Raw genomic sequence first — 20,179 nt, forward strand, 5'->3', positions numbered from 1 at the left:
GAAACATCTTTCTGTATGGTACATTCAATTTTCTTCAAACTATGACCTATAAGTCGTGGGTTTTATATTTACATACATATAGAGAAAATCTAATGAAAAATCAAGGTTTTGACAAAGTATCACTTAAGTGACTTCTATAACAGGGTTTTATAGATTTGCAAATGTACACCCTTGTATGATTGTGTGTACTATGCTGCATAAGATATATATATAGCAATTATATTAATGATGCCTTAGGCTAGAGTTTCTCTGATAGAGATTTAAATAATTGAGCAGAAATTTCTTTGAATGTTTCCAACTGCAGTATGGCAGTTACAGTTTGTGAAAACGATACAGAGATCTTAAATTGGAATAGTCAATGAAAAACCAAGTTGCGTTATGGGATCACTTTATACTGTAGTAAATATAAGGAGCGTCATTTTCCATTAGAATATCCGTACGAATGGGGTAAATTATGTCAACATTGTGGCCTTTAAATTGTTTTAATTCCTAAAACTTCTTTTCAATATTTACTTGCAGGTTTTGACCCGGATAACCCCCCCCCCCCCCCCCCAGCGTTTTCGGGAGAAGTTGTACACCCCAAGTACAGAATCGGCGGAAGAGTTTTAGACAAGTTAGACAGTGTTGTAAAATATGGCGTCCAAACTGGAATGACTATTGGTAATCTTTACCACAGTGGTGTCCATGTCTGGTTTATAGATCATAAGTTGAAACTCCCAGATAGTTCACGACGTGTTATTATGTGTCATCAAATTGAAATTCAAAACTTTCCTCAAGCACAGTTTTTTTAGTGTGGTGACTCGGGTTCGTTTGTCTTTTGTATCAATCCTGATAAAACACTCAGTTGTCTCGGGATGGCAATTGGACTGTCCCTTCCACAAAAGACCTGTTTAGTGACTCCTATTGACAGAATCTTACGCAGTCTGGATCTTCCTGATGGTTGTTTAAAGTATTGTTGTTCCAATACTTCTCAAGGAAAATTAGACGATATTCTGACAGCCCTAAAAAATTATCAGACTTCATTACAGACTATTGAAAGGGATGTTCAGAGGAATTTTGAAACAATACAAAGTGTAAAAACAGAGGTTCGAGCTCTACAGAGTGAATTTCAACAAACTGAAAATTCCAAAACTCAGTCTCCCTCCAACCAATCCAGTGCCAATCAAAATTAATCGATTATGTTGCGATGTCAATTTTGAACATTTTTTGCATTGAAGCTCACCTGAGACAAAGGTTCTAGCGACTTTTTCTGTTTGAATGGTCGTCATCACTGTCATTAACTTTTCAAATTTTCATCTTCTCCAGAAACGCTGGATAAATTTCAATCGAACTTCGTACAAATCATCTTTGGATAAAGGGGATTCAATTTTGTTCAAATGAAACGCTTTGTCTCTGTCAAAGTGGAGATGCTCAAGAATAGCTGTGGTTATTGAAATGATCCACTGGGCTAGAAAAGTATTTTTTCACAAACACGTCCTAATATAGTGCAGATGCAGGTTTATTTCAAATCATGGGATCTCAGGGTAGGGTAGAACTACGGTAGGGGGTGAAAGATTAGCATGCAAGTAAATTACTTGAAAATCTGAAAATAAAATCGTAAGAAACAATGGGCTAAAAAGTTTATTTAAGTTACATCAAAACTTTCTGAGGGCAGATTCCCTTTTTTAAATCATGGCCTCCATGTGTAGTGTGGGGACATAATAAGGTATACAAGTTTGACATGAGGTCATAGGGGAAAAATCTTATCAAAAACTACTGTATCAATTTCAATCAAACTTAAAACAAATCGTTCTCAGGCAAAAAAAAAAATCAATTTTGTTCAAATAAATGTCATGTTCTCTTCAATGGGGAGATAACAAGAAAGGCAAACATAGGGTGGGGCCATTTAAAGATAGACCACTGGACCTTCCTGAAAGTGTGTAGACTCAATTCAAATTAAATCATGGTCCTCGGTAGTAGGGTTGGGCCACAGTAGGGAATCTAAGATTTACATGTTGATATAGGAAAATATTTTTAAAATACTTTTCTTAAAAACAACAGACCCATTATCAGTCATATTAATATGCAAACATCCCTAGGTAGTGCAGATTCAAGTTTGTTCAAATTGTGGGCCATAATAGAGAAGCAAGATTTTACATGCGTATTAGTATATAGGGAACGACTTCAAATTGATTTTGTTCGATTCAGGGCCCCAGGGTAAAATGTCACAATAGGATATTGCAGTTTTACAGTGGAACAGACGCATAGCGCGGGTCTAGTACGGTTCTCCTTTTACCCCCCCCCCCCCTTCCGAATGCGCACTTGTTTACTAGAACAAAAAATGGAAACAATGAATTTTGATTCGTCGTAAACAGTATTTGTTTTAGGAATGATTTTTTAATATGTTTTATAGTTCTGGAAATGAAAATCATTGTGTGGATTTATTATAAGGGTTATCCCTCTAACTGTATTTACTGTATATGGGAATCTCTAGAAAATTAATTAAAGCAAATTATTTTCAAGCAGGGCCACATTGCATTATATCCACATATTCCCAAGTCGTATGGATTCAAGATTTTGTGTCCCTGCCACAATAATCAGTGAAAGTCTTGCAAACGAAGTTTGATTTTGCCAGGTTCTTCTTTCTTGCGCCTAAAACTGCCGTTCTCCATAACTAGTAGATGAAAGTAATAGATATTCAAGGATATGATAGGCCAATATATCTAGATCTGCAGAAGTGGTTTTGCTTTCGGATTCAGGGGGCGTAGGGTACATTTGGGTACCTCAGATGGTGTTGGGGTGTAACGTAGAACTCTATGGGGAAAATTAGTTCCAAAATTTAACTGATATAACTTGACAAATATGATAGATAGAGTGCCAGAGTCTTCGAAAATGGAAAGAAAATGACAGGGCCTTAGTATTAGTATCAATACCCAGTGACCCTGACCTTTGTCAATGGACATAAACATGAGTATAATTTAAAAACTGGTCCTAAAAGCGACATGGGATGTTCGGAATTGCCAAGAAGATGACAGGACCTACAAACTACTATCAAGGTCAAGTGACCTTGACCTCTAACCGTGAACATGTATACTGTAATAGACAGGTCTTTCTTATCAATTTTTTTTTGTGATTGGGAAGGGGGTGGACTTTAAATACATATTTTGTGCAGTATATTTGCACAGCAGAATGTGATATTCCAATTTAAAGGTTAAACTGTATATTTACTGTATATTGTAGAAAGTTATAATGCCATTTTTGAATTGTCATGGTTTATTATTATTTTTTTACTGTATTGGTTCAGAGATTGTTTTTTTTAATTTATTGTTGCAAATAAAGATGAGGTCCAGCTGTAGTTTTTGTTTTCCACATGTTATCCATGAATGAAATGCATCCTACTGTTCACAATCCATGACTATTAATTAGAACACTTATCTGTGTGAAATATTCCATAGATAGCTTGATCTATCCTCAGTGTAATTCATTTATCCTACGCATGTTTATCTTAGGTGCACACAGAGTTAAGTACATAGACCCTGCCATTGTATGACATCATCAAGTTACCGCATTAATTCAAAGATATCAAACCTACCTTATACTACCATGCATTGTTGTTTCATTTAGAATTCACATAGATGATAAGATTTCGTCAATATGATTCTGATCAGTCTTTTATTGTTATCTTTACAGTCCCATTTTATTGTTACTTAATTTGAAATTATTTTGTGCATGCCCAAGGATACATTTTCCTCCTTGTTGGTAATGAAGTCACGAAATATAGTGCAGTGAATTCAGTATCTATTGAACCAATTAACCACGCAAGTTATTTAATTATTTTTACTGAATCAATTAATATCACTTGTATATTATTTTTGTATTAAGCTGACAGTGTTTATTGCATGATTTAAGGTAAGTTTTTTCCGGTCAGGAATTATCGGGAAAATCGAGTAATTTGATTGGTTAATTCCTAGCTGCTGAAACTATATAAGAGAGGAAAAAGATAATTTTAGTTAGATAGATGTCTCAAGCACATCAGTGTCAGCACAAAAACTGAGGGAAACTTAGGTACAAATATGAATTTGTTGACAAGAGATCATAATCATTATAAAGAAAGTATTCAATACTTCTTTCCTATTCAATATTTGGATAAATTGCGAATCCTTGACAACTGAAGTATCCTGACAAATAAATTCCTGACAATTGAAATCCCGACGTCTTATTTTCTTACAATTTAATTCCTGACAATCCAAAGTTATTAAGCGTCATTATTGTAGCAATAAGTAATTTCTGAAAGCAAGTATCATATATGTATATTATCTTTGCCAAAGTTATTCCCCTTTTATTCCCCTCTATTGTACAATGCTATTCTCATTCTTCTGAAACCTTGAACTATCTCCTACCACTGATAAGACCTTTGGAAATATTATGGTTATATACGGGTTTTCTTCCCAGATGATATTGTTCAATGATAGACCAACGTAGTTCTGTGAATCTTTACGCGTTGTTTGAAGTGAAGAAAATAAACACTTGATCTATTAAGAAGTTGTGATTATACGTGGTGAGGATTAGTAGAGGTCAGACTGTTACAATACTCATAAGGATTTAGAACTGGAATTGATACAGACATTGGACCTTCAGAAAGATCAAGAAGATGACCAGATCTACAAATTATTATCAAGTTCAATTGACTCCAGTGGCATTGACCTCTGTTAAAAAATTTGGCATCACTTAAGAACAAGATCTGATAAAGATATTGGATCTTCTGAAATGATGGAAGGATTATGAGATCTACAAATTAGAATCAAGGACACATAATTCCTGTGACCTTAACCTTTGATCGTTAACATACAGACTCTTATAATGTTAAAACTGGAATTGATAGAGACATTCACTAGTGTCAAGGTCAGGTTGCTCCAGTGACTTTGACCATTGACCTAATATCATAACCTGGCATTACTTAAAAACTAGGTCTGATAAAGAGATATGATATTCAGAAAAAAATGGAATGATGGTGGGATCTACAAATTGGTATCAAGGTCATGTGACTACAGTGACCTTTACTAGGAACGTAACTCTAATATAACTATAGAGCTGAGACTGATAGAGACATGGGGTCTTCAGACATGATAAAAGGGTGTATTGACAGGACGTTGACATTTGAACTTGAATATAAAAACTTGCATAACTTTAGAGCCGGGATTGAAATAAACATGAGATCATAAGAAATGATGAGAGGGTTTTGGGACCTACAAACTACGATCAGGTCAAGTGATATCAGTTTTACGAAGAAAAACGGGGACATTTTGACCAAAAAAATTCAAACCCAAAGTATTCGTGATCTAGATTTGTCAAATAAAATTAAGATAAGCATGAATTTTGCTAATGGAAAAAAATACTATCAAAAAAACCCAACTTTTATACAGCCAGTATTTTGTTAGGGATACTTTACAATCGGTACATTATTATCATATATTGTTGATTTGTCCTGTCAGTCTGAGACTTTGACCTTGCTCATAACTTTTGAATGGTGAGCGAAAGGGCTCTTATATTTCATATACACATTTCTATTCAACATACCTTTTACTTGGTACCGAAGTTTGTAACCTTGACCTTCGAGTTTCACCTGCTTTTAATTAAACATAACATATTTCATATTTCCTGAGTTTTTCAAGGTAGGGATTTCATAATTTGCATATAAAATTCGTATAGTAAGACCTTACATTTCATAATCTTTTAACTTTTGATCCGGACCTGAGTTTGACCCAAATTTCAAACCTTTATCCACAACTTTGACCTTAATCATAGCTTTTGAATAATGAGTGACACAGAACTCTCATATTTCATATACATGTATACATTCCATGTGACAAAATCTCTTTTCGATAACAGATTTTAACCTTGACCTTGGAATTTGTCTTACTATTTAGAAACCTTACCTATTAGATATACTCTGAACTATTCAAGACAGGGCTTTCAAATTTTGTATATATATTCTTTGTTGTAAGGTTCATCCTGTGATGATACGGGTTAGAATAAATGCTCAGCAACTCCTTGTTTGTCGTAAGTGGCTACAAAATGGAACACTGTTTGGGATAAGACCGTAAACACCGAGCTTCCATGTCACAACAGGTTTGGAACGATAAATATCCGTAAGCGTCGAGCATAGAAGCCCTTCTCCGGTGTGATAATGAAAAGTGACTCCCGTAGAATATTGACAGGGGAGCATTTTTCTATGTAGAAATGTTACCCCCTGGTCAATATTCTACGTAGAAAAACGACGTACTGTTTTGTAGAAATTATGGCCTTGGGGTCATTTTTCTCCGTGTAGATTGTAGAAAAATTTCCCCGCATAATAATGACCCTGTGTCATTTTTTATTTTTAAAAAAATGATTTTGGTAGGAATATTCTTGTGTAGCAAATATATAGGGCTACAATCACGCAGCTTTATGATTTGAAGTGTTCATATCTAAAACCTTTAAAGTTTAAATAACAAAATTAAAAGGTTATACTATACCTTACATTAAAAGTACAATATGTTTTATCCGCATTTAAGGAAAACAAATAGCAAGGCTATAATGATGTTCTATGGATATTAGAGCAAGAATATGGGCATTCTTGGATTTCTTTTATCATATTTTATAAAATAAGCTTCCAGGGTTGTCATTATTTAAAATAAAATCAAGATCATTTTCTTAGCTGGTGTCAGAAAGAGAAACTTATATAAATAAAGAATGAATTTTTTCTATGATTGTAATCCTCTTTGATTTTACTATGGGTAAATAATGTGCAAGAATCATAATAAAGTCTCAAGCGTTTTTTCTTCTTCAGAAGTTATAAGAGAGGTTAACGTTTTAGAACCCTTTCTATGTTTTCAGCTAATTAATTTTTATTGGATGGTGGCTAATAAATATGGGACCGTTTTATTATTTTAATGAATAAATGTTGTTGAAATAGACCTGAAATTCGAATTATGGTTCCTATGTTTGATGTGTTGCTAGGCAACCAAATTACGGGAATAACAAGAAAAACTATTGATTTCCTGTGAGGACCAGGTACAGTGTATACCTTATAACTATATGTATTACTAGTATTTTTGACGGAGGGGCCAGGAATGGCTCCTGTCCTATCTTGTTCTTTTCCTTCTGGCCATGTACGTCTTTCCTATAAACAAGTTAAGCATTCTTGCTGTGTAATACGAGGTTTAAAATATATAAAAGGGTATTTAGGATAAAAGTGAAAACCGTTTTGTTTTAGTCTTGTCTGTCATTATGTCCTACAGTCACTAGGCCACAAACTTTACAGTGAAATGCCCTGAAGTGTAGAGCGTACATTATCGGAAGGAAAGTTTCAGCAAATTGTTTTGTCTGAATATTGTGACAAATTGAGATCGGGTTCGGGATGTATCATAACCTGTTGGAGGCTAAATATAACGCTTACGTTAACCGGGCTTTATCGTAGGGCATTACGATAGCATTCAAGGTGAGTTCGGGTGCTCAGTAGTATACATACGGGCGTTCTGGCAATAGATCGCAGTTCATTTTTCGGAGCTCGACAGAAGAGAAGGTGCGACAATATCTAATACGGTGTGTATTAATGTAATTAAGTATACGGTGGCGAGTATACTGGTCTAGAGGATAATAATAAAGTATTTCCTCTGTTATTGCCTTATTGGTGTCGAGATTTGTCCGGTTGTAGTAGGACGTACATACTACAAAAGTATCTGTCCGGTAGTGGATACAGACTAGCATAGGTCCTAGCCTTGTTTACCCATAACTTATAGGTTTGAATGCTATGTGTGATTAGGATAGGTAATCCTGGAAACTATTTTTATATATTGACTCGTTCGTTATCTTAGTCGTTCATTTGTTTTAAATACATATTCATTCATCAATAATCATACTTCCCCCAGACTGGTCCGAATCATCGAACCTAAACACGTTACAAACGTATTTTTTTCCCCATGTAATGTTGTCGGCCGACCTAACATTTTCTCCGCCGTGTAGTTCATGAAGGCAAATCCAGACGAAAATTTAGATATATTTACCATATTATTAAATATGGTTTATCATTTGTATCTCTTGACATAGACCTTCATAAAAGTGGCGGTCAGGTGTAAATAAGCATTTTTGTTGCTGTGACGCATGAGTCGATGTGATAGCATATAAAAGGGAAAGTGCTTACTGATTTCATATAAAATATGATGGATATAATATGTTACACATTGATTTATTGCTATTTGTTTTTGATATATTATTGAATTGACTGCTGGGCCTATAACTTGTAGGCATTTCAATGTAGATTTTAAGCATGGCAAATGAAAATGAATTTTATTCGCATTTCTTTCTCTACCTTTCTTTGCCATTAGTTGCCTATAGGATTTGATGAACTTGTGCAGTAAGCGGGTCCAGATGACGAACGGATATTAGCAATAAGTGCGGTACTATTATCATAGTGTGTTGAAAATATCCGAGCAAAACATTATAATTATATTAATGAATAATAATCGGGGGGGGGGGGGGCAATTGACTTAACTTGTGGTCATAATCGAAAAAAACAACAACTAAAATACCAAACAAACCAAAACAAAAACGGGGATATGCACTGTTTATCTATTTTGCTTACCTACATATGTATATATATTAATTCCAACACTGATAGGTAACTAATTGCAGATTTATGATTTTGATACGAAAGGTACAATGTGAATGTGGAAAATGCCCAAACATTTGAGTTGAGATAATGGAAATTGCTATATTTGAGAGGATATTGTACCGATCCGTCTCACTCTTTAAATTTACCATATCAATGTCGACATATGAAGCCCAAACTGAAAATGTTTTGAGTGCATCTTTCACCTGTACCGAGGTGATAAACAACTAAAAGTCAAGCGGATGAAAATTGCTTTACGTCACTTGTATAACGACGTAATAGTTAAGCGAAGGATTTCCCCACGTGATACGATGTTTGTTTATGTATTGACAAACGATTTTTACTAAAAATATGCGACGCTTGAAAGAATGTTACTTGATATGAATCTGCTGTTATTGCTTGTTATTTTACTTGGGACACCTTAACCCCGCTGTGTAATTATCATTTCCATTTACCAAGCATTATTTCCCCCAACGTTTTAGTAAACGCGTTCTAAAAAATAATCTTTCAAGCGTATTCAGTAAGAATTCGATGAATTAAAGAATGGATATGTGTATTCACCAACAGCTGTTTTGATTTCCTGACCATGACATGCACGAGACACATTTTTCACACGACAACGAAGATGCCTTCGCTCCGCCTACTGCGTTCTGATTGGACCATCTTGTGACAAATTGAGATCGGGTTCGGGATGTATGATAACCTGTTGGAGGCTAAATATAACGCTTACATCAACAGGGCTTTATCGTAGGGCATTACGATAGCATCCGAGGGTAGTTCGGGTGCTCAGTAGTATAAATACGGGCGTTCTGGCAATAGATCGCAGTTCATTTTTCGGAGCTCGACAGAAGAGAAGGTGCGATAATATTTAATACGGTGTATATTAATGTAATTAAGTATACGGTGGCGAGTATACTGGTCTAGAGGATAATAATACAGTATTTCCTCTGTTATTGCCTTATTGATGTCGATATTTGTCCGGTTGTAGTAGGACGTACATACTACAAAAGTATCTGTCCGGTAGTGGATACAGTCTAGCATAGGTCCTAGCCTTGTTTACCCATAACTTATAGGTTTGAATGCTATGTGTGATTAGGATAGGTAATCCTGGAAACTATTTGTATATATTGACTCGTTCGTTATCTTAGTTGTTCATTTGTTTTTAAAAAATATCCATTCATCAATAATCATACTTTCCCCAGACTGGTCCGAATCATCGAACCTAAACACGTTACACGATATATATAACGTTATATATTTCTGTTGTTGATACTTTTTCTTAAATAACAATCTAATATTTTTCCAAATCTTTAAAATTGTTTTCTCTGCTTACAAGTTTGAGAAACAGGGATAAAACAAATGTTGTTATACTGTAGAGGGCCTTAGTGACGGAGTTGGATTAGTTGGACGTAATGCACACGAATGTAAAACTTACACGGTACCAATTTTGATGCACCGGATGCGCATTTCGACAAATAATGTCTCTTCAGTGATGCTCAACCGAAATGTTTGAAATCCGAAATAACTATGAAGTTTTAGATCTAAATATAGCCAAAACCAGCGTTCCAAACAAGTGGAGCCAAATTCGTCCAAGGATAAGAGCTATGCATGAGGGAGATAATCCTTAATTTTGAAATGAATTTCTAAATTTTTAACAGCAATTAAATATACATCCGTATTTCAAACTAGTAACGAAGTACTTAGCTACCGGGCTGTAGAGACCCTCGGGGACTAATAGTCCACCAGCAGAGGCCTCGACCCAGGGGTCATAATGTGATACACGTTCTATTTAGTGGTGTTATATACGTGAACTTTTTGTTAATAGTACTATACTTCAAACAATGTTAAAGTTCATTACTAAGTGTGGCAAACAAGAAACAAACCATAAAATAATTCAGAGAGTTTCCGCTTACTAATAGTGTGTGTAAAGGAGCTTGGGTACTCGGGTATATATGTTTAGATAGGCATTATAGCGTAACCAGATAATGTACACAGATAAAGGGATAACTGTATAGAGATTCCGAGTTCATTATATTTTTTGTAATAAAAATACTAGTATGCCTTTCTTAAGAATTGTTTATTTATCCCTTGATTTAATTTTTTGCAGTCCCTCCCTCCCCAAAATAATCCAATATTTTTTATTAACTATTGTACTTTTCTTTTAAGGTATTCCATGTATAATGGAAGGTGCACTGGCCAAGTAGGAAATGAAGTAGGAAACAACTTGTAAATGCGTTTACGACGATTTACTACAAAAAATACAAAGAAAATATACGATAACTACAAGATATTTTCAGATTAAATCACACATGATAACACATCCTAGCAAATCAATTATAATGTATTACATGTACTAGAAAATAACAGACACTGCAGTATGGATAAGAAAAATTGCCGACATAATGTAAACGAAAGAGGCATAACTCTAGATTATTACAGATCAAGAATGGAAAACATGGTGAAAATGGAGTTATCTTCCGTACATGATAAATGTGCACGTATCCAGCGATACCACATATTACCTGACTTCCTAATTGCATTATAAGTAATGAACTTGAATATAATTACACAAATACTAAAAGCAATTACTTTATACTGAAATTACTAAGTATGCAAAATTTACCGAGATACATATCTGCACAGTTTATACCTAAATAAAAACAACAATACACTCACCAATTCAGAAGCTTCCTCCAGTGAATATAATTATCAGTACAAAGCTGACTGGTAAGTTAACTAGTAAAATTTGACTGGAAAACTGGTAATGCAGGTATAGCACTTGACGCGTCCTGCCATAATAGAATCAAGGGCTCTACATATAAAAAATATTGTGCCCCACAAATGATGACATCACATCACAACTCCAGAGAGAGCACTAATTAACGAAATGGCCGTAACAATCCAGCCCCCTAATTTTGGAACATATGTGACACAATTACAAAATAAATCCATACATAATATTTAAAAACTGCACAAATTAATTAGGTTGTACTGTATCAAATATTCATCAAAAACTATACACTGACAAACAATAGCACCTAGCAAAATTCAAAACGTGGAAAAGCAAAAACGATTCATGTTTACAAAAGTCTCTAGGAATAACAATCTCTTAGTCCATTTATAAAACCATGCAAAGTTCGTCCACCGGGCGAATCAAAATGTTAGTCGCAGTTTTCACCTTCACCTGACGCACAAGACCATTGCTGTCGGGAATCGTCTCATGCACTATTCCCATAGGCCAAGAATTTCTTGGGACATTCGAATCTACGATTAACCCAATATCACCGATTTGAAAGTTTCTCTTGATGTCATGTCATTTATGTCGTTCCTGGAGAAGGGGTAGGTACTCGTGTATCCAACGATGCCAAAACAGGTTAGCCATATTTTGTACTTGTCTCCAACGGCGCCTGTGATAAATATCGGTCTTGTCGAAGACTCCTGGAGGTAAGTTTGGTTTCCGCTTCATCAACAGCAAATGATTTGGTGTAAGAGGCTCCAAGTCACAATGCTGATCGTTGTTATTGGTGATTGGTCTATCAGTGATTGTATATTCGATTTCACACATTAGGGTATGAAGTCCTTCATCATCTAATGTCTGCTCCTTTAGGACACTGTTCATAGCTTTGCGGATAGATCTGGTTATCCTCTCCCACAATCCGCCGTAATGTGATCCTGCTGGTGGGTTGAATTCCCAGTTTATGTTTTTCTGTAACATTGCAGACTGAATCTGAGATTGATTCAATTTTGTATGGATCTTCTAAGTTCATGTTCGGCACCAACAAAATTAATTCCATTGTCAGAACGTATCTTCTTGACTTGTCTTCTTCTTGCAATAAAACTACGCAGGGCATTTATGTAAGAGTCTGTATCCAATGAAGCTGCAACTTCCAAATGTACTGCTCTACTGGCTAAGCAAGTGAATACACGCCAAAACGTTTAACGCGACTACGTTTCAGTTTCACCTCAAACGGTCCAAAGTAATCGACTCCAACTCTGCTGAATGGCGGTTCATCTGGAATAATACAATCTTTTGGTAGCCTTGCCATCTTCTGCTCTCCAACCTTTGACCTCTGACGTCGACATGTATCACACTTTGATATTACCTTTCGAATGGAAGAAGGAGCATGGATAAGCCAGTAATGCTCTGTTAGCTTCGCTAACATGTGATTTCTACCACTGTGAAGCAGGTCGTGGTGAATTTGTCGAAGAATTAAAGTGGACACATGATGATATTTAGGTAAAATCACTTGATGTTTCATTCCCACTGGAAAACTTGACTTCTGTAAACGACCATCGACACGCAAGAGTCCTTCATCCAAGAAAGGATCCATGTTCCTGATCCTGCTACCACGACTGACACAAGAGTTTGCTGTTGCAAGGATGTTAATTTCTGTAGGAAATTCCTGTCGCTGAATGAAAGTAAGTATAGCTCTCTCTGCTTCTTTCAAATCCTGCTATGAGATAATAGTCTTCTCATATGAATTGTCCTGCACTGTTGAATAAGAATTGAGTCTTTCCATGTTGACACGTCTAAATAGTTCTTTTCGTGCCTTCAAAATCCAGGCCACACTACGTCTCAATGAATACCAACACGAATAATGCTGAAACAGCTTGTCAACACAGTCTGTAGTATTCTCTTTTAATTCCTGTGATTTTGTGATAACTGATTTGACGGTAACCATGGTAACCCTTTTCACCTCCGGGTCGTTGTCTAATAATTCTATATCAGAAATGTTTGATGGTGGCATTGGTCACTGATCCTCTGGTTCAAACAGAAAATTTGGAGCTTTGATCCAGTTCTCCTGTTTAAGTAAGCCATCTGCAGAGATACCTCTCGATGCATTGTCGGCTGGATTCAACTTCGTGTTAATGTATCTCTACTCGGTTGGTTATGACCCTTCGTGGATCACTGCTAGCCTGTTGGCGACAAAAGTGTGAAACCTTGCTGTACTGTTCTGTATATATCGTAGAACGGCCATGCTGTCAGTCCAGTACATAACACGATCAACATGAATGTCTAACTCTCTAAGTAACATCTTATTGGTTCTGACTGCTACAGTAGCTGCTGTCAACTCCAATCGCGGAATAGTCGTTTGCTTCAGTGGTGAAACACGAGATTTGCCCATAATAAAGGAACAACGACGTTCACCAAGTGCATTCTCCATACACAAGTAGGACACTGTACCATATCCAGTTTCACTCGCATCAGAAAAACGATGTAACTGTACCAAGTATGGATGAAAACCACGGGGTTTGAGACATCTGTTTCCTTTGATGTCTTTCAGTTTCTGAAGATCCTGGTACCAATTATTCCACTGTATAACAAGGTCATCTGGCATCTTATCGTCCCATCCAAACTGAAGTTTACACAATTCCTGTAGAATGACTTTGGCCTTGAGTAATAGTGGAGCTAAAAATCCCAGTGGATCAAACACACTGCTTACCATTGACAAAAGTCCTCGTCTTGTAAGTGGTTTCTTGTTAAAGTCCAATTTAAACTGAAAGATATCAGAATATACACACCACTGGACTCCCAGAGCTCGCTCTATTGGTAGAGTATCACAGTCAAGATCCAAATCCTTGACCTTCTTGGTTCTATCAGCAACTGGTATGGAATTCATGATCTTTCGACTGTTGCTGATCCACTTCGATAAATGAAATCCTCCACTTTTCAACAGTCCCTGTAGATCTTTCACCAATGTCACAGCATTTCTTACTGAAATCACTGCCTTGAGACAATCATCAACATAGAAATTCTGAAAGACTGTCTTTATTATCTCGTCAATAAAATGTCCTGTACAATCTTGAGCTGTTTTTCGAAGACAGAAGTTGGCACAACTGGGTGATGATGTGGCTCCGAACAGATGCACAACCATCTGGTATTCAATAATACTACTGGAAGGAGTTCCATCTTTCCACCAGAGAAATCGTAGAAAAGTAGCATCTTGTTGGGGAACACGTACTTGGTAAAACATACTATCGGTATCCCCCATAACAGCAATCTCTTCCTCTCCAAATCTCAGCAAAGTCCCAATGAGTGTGTTTGTCAAGTTAGGGCCCTGTAACAATTGTTCATTTAGTGAAGTCCCTTGGAACCTCGCTGCACAATCAAACACAACTCGAAGTTTTTTCTTCTTGGGGTGTATTACACCATGGTGTGGCAAATACCACACATGTCCACCATCTCGATTTAAGTCCTCAATGGGTACCTTTTGTCTCTGTTCTGTTTGTTTTCTGTTGTTTGGCATTATCACGGTTTCCGATTTGAATGGCAGACCAATGACATAATGTCCATTTTCAAAGTGAACTGAATTTGTCACAAATTCGAGAAATCTTTTGTCGTCCCTCGATGGTTCTGGAACATCATCAATCGCTCTTTCACAAAGGTCATGATTGAATTGATATCGTACTTGCTCCTCTAATCTTGCGTCTATACGGTTGACTGTGGCATACGTATTGTAAGTACCATTCTCAGGTTTTGTATCAAGTGGTCCATTAATTACCCATCCTAACAACGTCTTTACAGCAAATGGACCTTTGTCAACACTAGAAATCATGTCGCAAAGGTTCATTGCTTTAGGAACATTAACACCAAACAACAAACCAACATCACTGTCTATGGTATCAATACCAATGTCACACAAATGTGGCCATCTTTGTAGGTCCTTGGATGTAACAATGTTTTCCTTAGATATAGGTAAATTTGGTTGAGTGTATGTAAGCGGCAATTCAATTGTGTTATCACCATTCAAATCACTCATTTCAAGGTTAAAGAAAATGTAACCGTTTTCTGTTCTCTGCTGTTCCATAGTTGTTAAGTTAAGCACAGTCTTTTTGCCCTCTAAGTGAAGTGCTCTTGCAATTCCCTCTGTACAAAATGTCGCTGTACTCCCAAAATCCAAGAAAGCATAAGTAGTAACAAATTGTTCGCTGTTTCTTGATTTCAGTCGCATAGGTATTACTGGAAGTGCTTGCCTCACTGAGTTCCCATCCCCCATATGCGCCGTTGAAGATACGGCCGCAGATGGTACTGTAAGGTTGTTGTTGTTTCGATCAGTTGTACTAACAGCTAATGGGTTTTCATTGCTTTGTCGAGGATTCACATGAAGTATAGATGGGTGACAATTCTTACAATGGACGCAGTAAGATTTCTGTTGACAAGCTCCTTTAAGATGTATAGATCTCAAACACGAGAAACATAATCCTTTTGACTTCAACACCACATATCTATCCTTTAGAGTTAGCTTCATAATGTTCCGACACTCTTCCAATGCATGTGAGATGCATTGACTGTGAATACATGGTTTCACACATGTAGGTGATCTAGGTTGCTCAGATGCATTATTGATTGCAGATAGATGAGACTCTACATATTTGGTTGCAAAGTTCATTTTTGGTTTTGAGAATGTGGTTGGTTTTTCATTATGTGCATGTTTCAAAGATGTTGATCTATTCATCACTTCTCTCCCATAGACAGGGTCGTTAGCCTTTTTAGCTTCCATACGTACGAACTTCACTAAGTTCTCAAACTTCACAACTTCATCTTTGTCTTTGAGCTCGTACACAACATTTCGCCACTTTTCTTGTAAGTAGAATAGAAGCTTACTAATAAGTAGTTTCATGTTCTCTGGATATTCTAGGGCTCTAGCACTGGCTACATTATTAATATCATGCTGACACTCAGTAAGAAATATTGAATAGTCAGCAAATCCTCTAGCATTGTCTTGTTTTATTAATGACCAATTCAATGCTTTTTTTCACATAGGCTCGCGCAACAACGTCCTGATCACCATATCGATCTTTGAATTCATCCAAAGCAGCCTTGTATCCTCCTTCAACATTTAAATGTGAATATCCAGTCACTATTATGTTCGCCTCGCCACATGTAAATTGCAGGAGAAAGTTCAAACGTTCCTCATACGAATTGGTATTGATACACACCATGGTGTTAAATTGCCTCATGAATATCTGATAATCCATTGGATTTCCTTCGAACTTCTGTATTTCTGACTTCGGTTTATCTAGTTCATGTGCTACTATAAGTAGCCCTTCTTGGTCACGAGTTTGGTTATGTGCACGTCCGGAATTGTATAATTCGCTGACTGTTGATACTGCAGGCACATATGGTGTACTATGTTGCGTCGACATACATGTAGGTATGTGTGTAATACTATGTGGTGTACAGGTAGATACACTAACAGACACATGCATTGAAGTAGTTTGAGTCAAAAGAGGTGTACTCCAATTCTGTTGAGTTACTGCCCTTGACACCGATGTAAACAAAGGCACATGTGGATTCAAGTTTGATTATATCGTAGACACAGGTGCATGCAAATTAGGATGTTGTTGTGCAGTTGTCTTTGCTGCAGATGCAACCATAGGTGTACGATGATGCAATTCTGAACGAAATCACTCAAGGCTTCTGTTAGTTGTTTTTCCCTGAGTTCACTTCTTTCAAGTTCTTCAATAATTTTAGTTCGTGCATCACTGATCTTCAATGCTGTCTGTATATCTAATTCTTCTTCTTTCATTCTCAGTTGTAACTTTGCCTCCTCTATCAGTTTTTTCTCCTCAAGTGTTGCTGCTCTCGCTAACAACTCTGCTTTATTTTGATTTTCTTAAAGCTTGTCTACTAAATAATTGCTTCTCTTAGATCCTGCACTTGACCTTGAAACCACAGATCTGTTGTCGAATAGAACACTTTTTGCATGTCTTGCAAACCACTCTTCAATCGACTCTTTTACTTGCATAAGTTGTTCATCTCTCCTCCTGAATTTATCTGCGTCCAAAGTTTGTTTACTTGGAGAAAGTCATGCTTTCACTTCATCATGAGATACTAGAAACTCCTCATATCTGACTAACCATTCACTATATGCAGATCTAACAGTGTATTTATCATCTGACGATTTTAACAGTTTTTGTAAATTATCACTTAATGTTGACAATATCTTGAAACATCTTTCTTTGTTTTTAAGTTTATTTTCCAAAGTAAATTCAGCACCCTTTTCAGTCAACTTTTTTTCTCTTTCACTTCTTCTGGGTAGACCCCTCATTGTCTCATCCTCATCTCCTTCCTTCATCTTCTCAGTTGTAAATATTTTGTACTGGCCAGGTAGGAAATGAAGTAGGAACAACTTGTAAATGCGTTTACGACGATTTACTACAAAAAATACAAAGAAAATATACGATAACTACAAGATATTTCAGATTAAATCACACATGATAACACATCCTAGCAAATCAATTATAATGTATTACATGTACTAGACAATAACAGACACTGAAGTATGGATAAGAAAAAATGCCGACATAATGTAAACGAAAGAGGCATAACCCTAGATTATTACAGATCAAGAATGGAAAACATGGTGAAAATGGAGTTATCTTCCGTACATGACAATTGTGCACGTATCCAGCGATACCACATATTACCTGACTTCCCAATTGCATTATAAGTAATGAACTTGAATATAATTGCACAAACACTAAAAGCGATTACCTTATACTGAAATTACTAAGTATGCAAAATTTACCGAGATACATATCTGCACAGTTTATACCTAAATAAAAACAACAATACACTCACCAATTCAGAAGCTTCCTCCAGTGAACATAATTATCAGTACAAAGCTGACTGGCAAGTTAACTAGTAAAATTTGACTGGAAAACTGGTAATGCAGGTATGGCACTTGACGCGTCCTGCCATAATAGAATCATGGGCTCTACACATAAAAAATATTGTGCCCCAAAAATGATGACATCACATCACAACTCCAGAGAGAGCACTAATTAACGAAATTGCCGTAACAGAAGGATAATGAACAATTTTAAAGAATTTAGATCATCATAAAAGTTTATCGTTAAATTATTATGACAGTGAAGCAGATGAAATTCACATTACTGGTAAATGATTAGAAGCTGACCTTTTTGCACTTAAGACTTTTGAAAGAGTTGTCTGCCCTTTTGTAAAACTAAGAAAAACCTAATTTTCTAAAAAGGTGTGTGGTCAATGATTAATTTTATTTCATTTTTTTTATAAAAAGAAAGTGTATGTAACTTTCTACCAAGACATTATTGTGAAAGTATTTGTTTTTAAATATTGTAATAAAACATGTTTTTTTTTTCATATACTTCAATGTTAAATTCTAGGTGAAATAAATCGAGCAGTAAACAAAATTTTGAAAATTCTTATGGTGGATTACTTTCTATTTGATGAACCCTTCAAAATGATACCATGATTACACATATTTAAACATCCATTTAATAGATATGAAATATGGTCATTATACATTGAATACCTTAAATTATTTCTTATTTTAAAAAACGAGAAGCAACTGTTGATGCAACTGTTGTAAATGTGATGACAAGAGCTGTGTGTAGGGGGCTCAAATCCAAGAAATACAAATAAATGGACTCAAATCACAGCTCAATGACGAGCAAATAAGTTTTACTACAAAGGAATGTACTGATAATAAATGTTGCCTCATTTGAGTAGTGATGATAAAGGTGTGTTTCTCTGTTGTAAGAAGGGATGTAGCTTTACCTATGAACGCTAATTACAAGGACTCATTCAGGAATTACAATTACGGGAGACGTTACTTCATGAGGTATGGGGTCGGGGCCACCTTAAAGCTCCTGGATTTTACAGGGCTTGAAATGTGTCTCCTATTTAGCCATTTGTACTATTTTTTATCATTCTTCATGAGGTGAAATTAGTAAAATGATGCGAAATCAAAGAGTGCTTTGGGGAAAAATAAGTTCTCCCAATAAAGTAATTCAAGAAATCAAAATATGTTGTCTTTTATTTTCCGGGGATGGAAGAAATTGTTGGGTTTTTTTTCATCGTTTAGTACATTTTCGTAAACTAGTTACCAAGATTAGCCTTAAATTTGATAACTTGGGTGGACTCCAGTCCCCATAAATATGCCACTGAATTATATGGTTAAATCTTATTCTTAAAATCACTAAAATTAGGAGCTTCCGGGAGTGTTGCCCTCTGGGCCTTCACCAGGGCTTTGTCCAAGACCTATTGGGAATCTTAGGGCGGCCACATACCCTCCGTCAATGGAGAGAAAAAATCCACGCCCCTCACCTCCAACCAGAATCCCTAGATCTGCTTTATCAATCAGTTCGGATACAAAAGATGGGCGAGTCTGCCGTGAGTTGCACTTCGGGTTTACTCGAACGACGTCACCGTCGGAAATCCTCAGAAATAGTCGACAAGACCTCACAAGATCCGCCTTTTATTACATTCCATATGAATCGTTGCAGATTTCCCCTAACAATTGATGATTGAATGCACTCGGATTTTCAGCCACAAGCGAGCGATATGCTTTTTTCTCGACGTGTGGAATTTTCCATGTATCTGGACCGAAAATCAACCTCTCCTGAAATTTGGTCTAAGCGTTCCTCCTCCTCCCCGGCCCGGAATTTAACCAAGGAAATTCTGTTAAGAATTTACAGCGCTTGGTTTAATAGTTTCCTTAAACGTGGGCGCCAATCAGAGAGACAAATATCATCAGCGGGCTATGTTTTATTATACTATTAAAT

The 20,179-nt window shown here is 36.2% G+C and overlaps 1 protein-coding gene across 1 annotated transcript; it reads right to left on the minus strand.

Annotated features, from left to right (window-relative positions):
• Nucleotides 1-13,518: 13,518 nt before the first annotated feature.
• Nucleotides 13,519-16,251, minus strand: LOC125665430 (uncharacterized). The gene has a single exon (XM_048898070.2). It carries the CDS (start codon nucleotides 16,249-16,251, stop codon nucleotides 13,519-13,521), a length of 2,733 nt encoding a protein of 910 aa, XP_048754027.2.
• Between the last annotated feature and the right edge of the window lie 3,928 nt (nucleotides 16,252-20,179).

This window comes from Ostrea edulis, chromosome 10 (assembly GCF_947568905.1).
Source record: "Ostrea edulis chromosome 10, xbOstEdul1.1, whole genome shotgun sequence".
In the NCBI taxonomy this organism is placed as follows: domain Eukaryota; kingdom Metazoa; phylum Mollusca; class Bivalvia; order Ostreida; family Ostreidae; genus Ostrea; species Ostrea edulis.